Source organism: Chinchilla lanigera, unplaced genomic scaffold (genome assembly GCF_000276665.1).
Source record: "Chinchilla lanigera isolate Chin_1 unplaced genomic scaffold, ChiLan1.0 scaffold00146, whole genome shotgun sequence".
Lineage (NCBI taxonomy): Eukaryota > Metazoa > Chordata > Mammalia > Rodentia > Chinchillidae > Chinchilla > Chinchilla lanigera.
The window spans coordinates 2193462-2202340 of NW_004955547.1; the positions used below are offsets into that span (position 1 = coordinate 2193462).

General features: G+C 47.9%; 1 protein-coding gene across 8 annotated transcripts in view; it reads left to right on the forward strand.

Annotated features, from left to right (window-relative positions):
- The window catches only part of Scn8a (sodium channel, voltage gated, type VIII alpha subunit), a 115086-nt gene extending 107247 nt beyond the window's left edge, over positions 1–7839 (forward strand). For 6 of the 8 annotated variants that reach the window (XM_013508490.1, XM_005411910.2, XM_005411914.2 and 3 more), the window contains one exon: positions 1363–7839. In XM_013508490.1, coding sequence (XP_013363944.1) covers positions 1363–2510 — 1148 coding nt within the window. In that variant the 3' untranslated portion in view covers positions 2511–7839. The remainder of the gene's footprint in view (positions 1–1362) is intronic. The other 2 variants (XR_001232232.1, XR_001232233.1) reach the window with 2 other exon arrangements.
- Positions 7840–8879: the final 1040 nt, after the last annotated feature.

Consider the following 8879-nt stretch of genomic DNA (forward strand, 5'->3'; position numbering starts at 1 on the left):
ATGTTGAAATCTATCATGTATTCATGTAGATAATTTCAACAGAAGACTTTTATTTTTAACAACTACAATTTACCAAACTGTTGTGAGAGTCAGTCACTGTTACAAATGCCTAGGTTTTTTTTTTTTTTTTTTTGGTTTTTCTCCGGTACCGGGAACCGAACTCACAACCTTGCGCTTGCCAGGCAGGCGCTTTGCCGCTGAGCTAAATCCCCCGTGCCTAAAATCTTCAAAGAAGAGATTCTGTAACCTTCTACAGCTAACTGCCCCCATGTTTATGAATTCTTAGGGTTCAGAGATACTTCCTGCATTAAATTAAATGTCCTTTCTTCCTTCTCTGGCCCCTTCATCGAGCCCGCCTGTTGCTTTTCAGTTTTAATGACAGATGATTCAGCTGAGGTGGAGCCATGGATGAGTGTCAATAGATTTGCACATTTCCTCCCTCTACTTTTGTGTCTTACTAATGCTGTGGTATTTTTCCTGCTAAAACTAGCTTCTGGCTTACAGCTTTCAGCTCTAAATCGAAAAACTCTAAATTGAAAGCCACTCCAGAATGAGCCCAGTACTTTTCTAGGCTAGTTTGATAGAATAGAGATGAAAAAACAAGGATGTTTTTTCAGACCCAAGCAAAAGATATTTTGAAAGTCAGTGGCATTAGCAAACTAGCGGACTGAAGGTCAGATCGCGTATGCATGGGGCAGAACTGGGACTCTCAGTCATTGTGGAGATGGGAATTTTATGGGGAAAGCAGTTGGTAGCAATAAGAGTAGTCTTTGAATAGGAAACAGATAAATGAGAACCTGTTCGTAAAAAAGAATACCATTTGATTATAAAAATGAATAACCTGAAATTATTTTAACATTAAGGATCAATCTCACAAACAAAAACAAGTTAGAGGGGCTGGGGGTTTAGCTCAGTGGCACAGCACCTGCTTGGCAAATGCAAGGTCATGAGTTCGATTCCCGGTACCAGAACCACCCCCCCCAAAAAAAAACAAAACCAAGTTAGAGAGCTAAATCTAAAAAGATAGAATATACTTTAAATGTAGCAAGGTTCTATATATTGTAAAACACACTAAAATGATACATACTTCAGAATTATGGATGCTTTGGGGGATAAACAGAAAAGCAGCATATTTGGTGACACGCTAGTGTCTGTTAAATCTCTGTGTTAGTTACTTAGGTATCTATCCTTTACTTTTCTATATATTTGAAACATAATAATTTTTATTGTGTGAGTTCAGGTTGAGCAGTAAAGCACTTATGCTACAAAGCCCATTGAACCCAAAAGTTCTGCGGTGCCAGGTAAAAAAGGGAAAGGGGATCTCCAACCTCAGTAACATAACTTCTTTTGTTCCTGTCTTAGGAATGTTTCTGGCTGATATCATTGAGAAATACTTTGTTTCCCCAACCCTATTCCGAGTCATCCGATTGGCCCGTATTGGGCGCATTTTGCGTCTAATCAAAGGCGCCAAAGGGATTCGTACCCTGCTCTTTGCCTTAATGATGTCCTTGCCTGCCCTGTTCAACATTGGCCTTCTGCTCTTCCTGGTCATGTTCATCTTCTCCATCTTTGGGATGTCCAATTTTGCATACGTGAAGCATGAGGCCGGCATTGATGACATGTTCAACTTTGAGACGTTTGGCAACAGCATGATCTGCCTGTTTCAGATCACAACCTCAGCTGGTTGGGATGGCCTGCTGCTACCCATCCTTAACCGCCCACCTGACTGCAGCCTGGATAAGGAACACCCAGGCAGTGGCTTTAAGGGAGACTGCGGGAACCCCTCTGTGGGCATCTTCTTCTTCGTAAGCTACATCATCATCTCCTTCTTGATCGTGGTGAACATGTACATTGCCATCATCTTGGAGAACTTCAGCGTAGCCACAGAAGAAAGTGCAGACCCTCTCAGTGAGGATGACTTTGAGACCTTCTACGAGATCTGGGAGAAGTTTGACCCTGACGCCACCCAGTTCATCGAGTACTGTAAGCTGGCAGACTTTGCAGATGCCTTGGAGCATCCTCTCCGAGTGCCCAAGCCCAACACCATCGAGCTCATCGCCATGGATCTGCCGATGGTGAGTGGGGATCGCATCCACTGCTTGGACATCCTTTTTGCCTTCACCAAGCGGGTCTTGGGAGACAGCGGAGAGTTGGACATCCTGCGACAGCAGATGGAGGAGCGGTTCGTGGCTTCCAATCCTTCCAAAGTGTCTTACGAGCCAATCACAACCACACTGCGACGAAAGCAAGAGGAGGTGTCTGCAGTGGTCCTGCAGCGCGCCTACCGGGGACATTTGGCAAGGCGAGGCTTCATCTGCAAAAAGATGACTTCCAATAAGCTAGAGAACGGAGGCACCCACCGGGAGAAAAAGGAGAGCACCCCATCGACAGCCTCCCTCCCGTCCTATGACAGCGTAACTAAACCTGACAAGGAGAAGCAGCAGCGGGCAGAGGAAGGAAGAAGGGAAAGAGCCAAAAGACAAAAAGAGGTCAGAGAATCCAAGTGTTAGAGGAGAGCAGCAACGAAACAGTTACTGGTTTAAAACTTGCAAGTGAAAGATTGTTTACAAACTTCCTGAATATTATCAATGCAGAACAGCTGTGGAGACACTGTAACCTGAAGATCTATACCAAACGTAGTCTGCTTATCATGTGACATGGTTGCATCTTGAGCAGTGACCTGCCAAGGGCAAAGGACCCTGCTCCCTGGACTCACAGATTTTCTATTGCTTGGGCAGGTGGTTACTGCATGTTCCACATTCAGTCAATGCAATTTAGAACAAAACTAACAGGATACAAAAACAGAGGAGAGGCTGCCGGGACCAGCATATTTCCGTTGCAGCCAAATGGATTTTATTTTTTCATTTTGTTGATTCTCAGAAGCAGAAAGCATCACTTTAAAAGTTTGTTTGTTCATGCAAACTATATTTGCATTCTTACATTAGTTAAGCTAAGCGGCAAAAAAGAAAAAACACACACACTCACATTTAGCCCATGTCATTTAACGGTCAGTTACTTTGACATAAATCGCATCTTCTCCACATGGGCTTCGCGTGGTTTGCAGATGGGTGGGGGAAAACAATCAGGTTTTTCAGGCTGAGGAGGACTTGCTCAGGCCAACTCCAAACATTGTGCTCGTTCAATGCGTAGAAATGATTTGCATGATGGCATGCCGTGATCAGAAGTCATGCATGAGATCCATACACCACAGGACACTGCTAATCCTGTCCCCTGCATTGGGTCAGCCTCTGGACAGGACCCAGCCCTGCACCGTTCACTGTATTTGGAGAAAATGGTAAGAGTTCCATACTGGCTGCAGTTCTTTATAAGTCTTAGAAGTCTTTCTTACACCTTCTGGGTAGGGAAACATAACTAATCAATTGACCACCACCAACAAAAAACAAACCCAGTCCAACAAGCAGATGGATCCGTTGTGTGTATATGTTTAACAGACATCTCTAACATACAGCCATTGTTGCACATTTTGCAAGATGAACTCCTTAATGCTGCTCTGTGTCTCGTACCTGGGGAGACTTTGATCCCAAATGGCTTGTACTATTAATGTCACTGTAAAACCAAATCCTAGGGCTAAAAAAAGTTCATTTGTATCTTGCAATATTTATGATGATGGTTTAGCCTTCATACTGGAGAACTGACACTTATTTGGGGTAGAGATAAAAGTGCTATTTAGAGCAGCATTTATCTCTAGGGGGTATTTTGGGGAACCTAAAATGACCTTTCACTGGGGGCTATGGGGTGCTCATTTCATTTAGTGTCACGTCCTGCGCTGTGGCTTTCTCCAGGTCTGGGTCTCTGGAGTGGGGTTCAGATATTCTGAACTGCCATCTCTTTTCTGTAGAGGTTGCCACAAGCTCACACCTGCATGGTTCCTCTTACCTCCATAACATTTCTTCACCAAGCAGGGCTTCCCTTCCCACCCTGCAGGGCTGGTGAGGGCAGCAGCATTGGATCTGCCTGTAGTTCCTTTCATTTATTATTAGAATAACAGTCACTGGTGGGACCTGAGGTAGAGATGGAGCCGCCTCTGAACCAAGCCCACTTGGTTTCTTTACTGCACTGGTTTTTATGAGAAAGTGACTTAATATTAATTCTTTAGGATGTTCAGCTTCCCCTAGCACATTCCCTTTCAGCCGGTTTTGCTATCTGCTTAATGACCTGCCCGTTGTCATTGGAGGGTGGCTTCTGGGGGAGCGTCTTATCTTTCATTCCATCTCCTGCTTTGTGGAAGACAGTTCTCATTGCAGGGGTATATCATGTGATGACAAGGTTTCAAAGCCAAGACTCTGCAGTTAGATGTTTCAGGAAGTGTATTTGAAGAGCAAAGAAAGACTGGTGAACCAAATCAAAATAAATTCTTCCTGAACCATATAATAGAGGGGGAAAAGAAACCAACCCGTTACCAGACACACCAATCTGCCTTGCAGTAGAAGCACTTTGGATGTAATTTTACAGTTCACTTGACTAGTTTTGCATAGAACAAACCACAGCAGCTCAGCAAGCAGAGCTTTCTATCCTGCTGGACCATTAGAAACTGTCCAGCTCTCTCCAGCCTGCTTCTGCGGCACCATCCGCAGGGTTTTGTACTACGCCTGATGCCAGGTTGGAAGGCATTTCAGTGCCCCTGCTAACTGCTAGGATGAGTGTATAGTACCATGTACAGGTGACATTGTAAACAGCACAAAACAGAAGCTGACGTGTGGTTATTCTTTTTAAGAGAATTATAAATACTGTAATATATAATTTTATTTTATTGGCATGCCTTTTGTAAATACAAATTATTAACTTATTAAATAGGAAATGGCTTCTGGCTTATGCCATTGTCATGTTTATTTTTATTTTTTATACTTTTCTTTCTTCTTAGAACTTAGATGCTGTCAGCCAATGTACATCCCCAAACCAGACAGACAGACAAAAAATTTTTTATTGCTAATGGTCTTTTCCAAAACAACAAAAAAATATATATTTTTGTTCCAATGTGCAATAAATTCTAACCACTTCTATGCAAGATTTGGCTAACCTTAATAATTGTTCTTAGGTCTTGAGATGGGCAACAGAGCTGCACGACCCCTAGGTACACCACGCGCTCATGCTAGTGACGTCATTAAGCTCCTGGAGTCTGTTACTGTTTCGATTCTTCTGCGAGCTGGCCGCTTTCCTCCCCGGCTCCTGGTCCCAGCCCGGCAGGCTGGCTCCTCAGTAATACGTGGGCCTTGATATGTGGTACCCATCAGCCAGCTTCACGGGACAGAAGCCACCGCCACTCTATCTAAAGTTTCACTTTTTCTTTCTTTTTTAACTTTTCCTACCTCTTCCCCCTCACCCACTCTCTCTCCACTCAGTCACCCCCTCACTCTCTCACCCACCGTCCTGCTCCACACTTCTTTGGTAGTAAATGACACCATCACCAGCAGTTCACACCCGCAGTTAGCAGGCATTGAACTGAAAGGGTCAGCGACGGCGCCCCCGCGCGTCCTCACTGAGTGGGTAAGTGGCAGCGCTTTGCCAAATATTAACGAAGCCAATCAAAAAGCAGCAGCAGCCACAGTATCACTGCACATATATATATATAGATATATAAATATAATATAAATATTTATTTTTTGTAGCCGGGTCCTTGGTGCAGTATTTATACTCCACAATCCACCTTTCAAAAAAGGACAAAAAAGCAAAAAGTCATGTGTGATGCTGTTAATTTAAAATGCAGAGCCAAAGCCACTGAGCAGCAGCTGACACAGTTGCTGGTTTGTGTGTGAAAAACACTTTCCCCCCCTCTTCTTTCCTTAACCTCCTTATTGCTTAGGGTGAAGAGAGTCCCTAATTTAAAGCAGAGGGTGAGCGGGAGGAACCTCCCGAGGCGGCGGTACCTCCTCTCACTCCTGCCACACGGGCCGCTGGGCCTCACACTCACGGGCGGAGAGACAGAAACTCCCAGTCACAGCCCCTGGAGCAGCAGTGCCCAGACGGGTCCTTTTCTTTTTCACCACAACCAATGTAAACTGTACAAGACCAGTAGTATATTAGTGAATGCATGGAGGCCGCCGCTGCCCAACATGAGACGTGAAAAAAAAAAAAAAAAAAGTACATCACTACTATAAGCCAAAAGGAAACAAAATAAAAGTGACCCTTTTTACTGTACAAGGGAAGCCTGTCTTGGTGTGTTTGTTGCTTGGCTGTCCCGATTCTTGAGGCCTGGGAGGGGCTGGGAACTGGGACTCTGCGCTGGGGGAAGGAAGGGAACTGGGGACAGAAACGAGAAGGTCGCTTGCGGAGCGGGCTAAGCGGAGGCTGGAGAGCAGAGCCAGGTCCTTTCCAGGTCCCCCCTCGACCCTTGCATGTGGCGTTCCCCACTCCGCCGGTGCTTAGAGGCCCAGGAAGCCCCTTCTCGCCTAACCCACCTGGCAGAGCCCCCAGAGATGAGCTCAGCCAACCCAGCTGGACTGGCCTTACTTCTGCCTTCTTCATCCGTATGTTAGGGAAACACGCACCCCCACGTCCCGAAGCTGGGTCTGCATGACGCCCGACAGCCTGTGCTCCGCTGGCTGGCGCTGGGCCCTGCCCTCCCGCACTCCCTCGAACCAGCAGACCAGGGCTGTCCTCACATCTGTGCAAGGGGGGCACCCCCTCTGGGGACATCCCGCTCTAGGCCACGTCTCCTGGTCCAGGAACACTCTCAGGAGGAGCTTTAGTGCCCACTCGACACCGCTCCGGAGATCCACTCTGGAGAGAGACGGCCGGTAGGTCAGCCCCGTCCTTGGTCCTCAGCCCCAGCCTCCAGGTCTGCGGAGGAGGTGCGATTGCCATGGCTTGTGATGTTGCGACTTGAGTCCTGGGCATCTTCTGCAATGATGCCTCTTTCTTTTCTCAGATGTTGCCCAAAGTTTTGCAAAAAGCTTCATTCATTTTCAGGTAACCTCCACCCCCTAAAAAAATCAGCTGCAACTAATCAGCCAGGGGGACGTCAGGAGAGGAGAGGAAGTCTGGGTGAGGAGGGCCCAGGGTTTGCAGCAGAGTCTGTGCGGTGGCTCGGCTCTGTGTTCTCCTGGTTCCCTTTTCAAGATTACCAAGACTTCCTTCACTAAAGTGCTCCTGAGGCACCCCTGCTCCTGCCCCCCACTGCTATTTGCTGTACATAGAGGCTAAATGGGGTGGGGTGGGCGGGTGTGCACATGTGTGTGTGTGTGAAGAATGTACATAGGTAAAGGGGAGTGTGGTCCAGTGGTTCCAGAAAAAGGGCAGAACTCCTGTGTTCTAACCCTAGCTTGACCACTGGCTCGCTGTGTGGCCTTGGGCAAGTCACTTAACCTCTCTGTGCCTCAGTTTCCCCATCTGTAAAATGGGGATAATAATACTGACCTACCTCACAGGGGTGTTGTGAGGCTTTAACTAAATGTTTTGTAAAGTGTTTTGAGATACAGAGGCAAAGGCACTAGGGAAGGGCAAAGTATTATTTGGACTTAAGATGAAATGGTACCATAAATGCTGCTATTCTGAGAGCCATTTTTGACTGCACTGCTCCAACCACCCCCGCTTCTCATCACGAGGACAGCAGGTCGAGAAAATGTCTTTCCTTTCACTTGCTTCTGGGGTTTGTGATTATTCTAGACACTTGATTTCTTTCTCCTTGCTGTATTTCCTTCCCTCACCCCTCGACTTGTTCCCTGTTCTGTTTATGCAGAAATGGCAGAAGTGCTTGAGAAATGAGAATGTATACGTGGATTGGAAGTTTATAGTCTGAAATTTCAATTTTACTTTGTACTGTACATCTTTTTACTTTAGAATTTGCAATAAAGGGTTACGTCAATCTTGTTTTCAACTCTCCTCTTGGATTGGCTTGTCATTCTGTCATGGCTCTCACCCCAAGCCCCTGGGCCCAGGCCAGGGCAGTCTCTATGCGCGCTCCCCAGGATCCTGGGCGGCGCCCGCCGCCCACCGCCCGTACACTCAGGTGGGGGGAAAACGCTGTGGAGGCAGGCGCCCCAGCAAGTCGGCACCCCCTACCTGCGCTGCCCTACACACTCCTGAAGGGCCTTCGAGCAAACCCAGGAAGCTCTACATACCGTTTTGGTCCCCGTCGATTGTCTCGAGCTCGCTGCCTGTGTAGGCACCTTTCCTCTGGGGCTCAAAACCTTCAGGTTAGATGGCTCTGAGTTCAAAAGCCTGCCTGTGTCACCCAGGAGCTGCGAGCAGTTTCCTGATGTGTATTGGAGATACCTTACTTCTTAGGTTGTTCTGTTTGGGTTTTTTTTTTGGGGGGGGGAGCTGTTTTTGAGACAGGTTCTCGCAATTAGTTTAGGCTGGCTTTGAACTCTGTGTACCTCAGGCTGACCTGAAACTCACAGCAACCCACCTGCCTCAGCCTCCCGAGTGCTGGGATTACAGGCCTGCGCCACCATACCCGGCCCTTGCGCTTTGAAGAGCAGTGTATGAAATAACGTTAACTGCTTAGCACGGCCAGACACACCGTTCCTGCTCGGTAGTGGCGGCTCTTAGTGGAAGAATAACTACACAGTAAGAGGGAACTAAAGCTGAAAGTAGTCCCCATCCCGGGACCCCGCACCAGGGCCCCTCGGCCCAGCGCAGCCCACGGGCCATGCCGGGCATCTCCACAAAGTGACAACCAGCAGCGGGGGTCTCAAAACTTTTATAATCCGTCCAGGGCAGCACTCCAGCAGCACCGCGTTCCCGTGGCTCCGCGGCCCAGCCCGCGTCAGAAGCCACTCAACTTCTCAGCCTGCGGGCGGCCCGAGTCGGGGGATGCGGTGTCGGCACGGGGGCAGGGGCCGCCGCGTCGCCGTCGCCGCCCGCGATCCACGCCGTGAGCAGGACGAACAGCGCCCCCGTGCCCAGCGCCCCCGCGA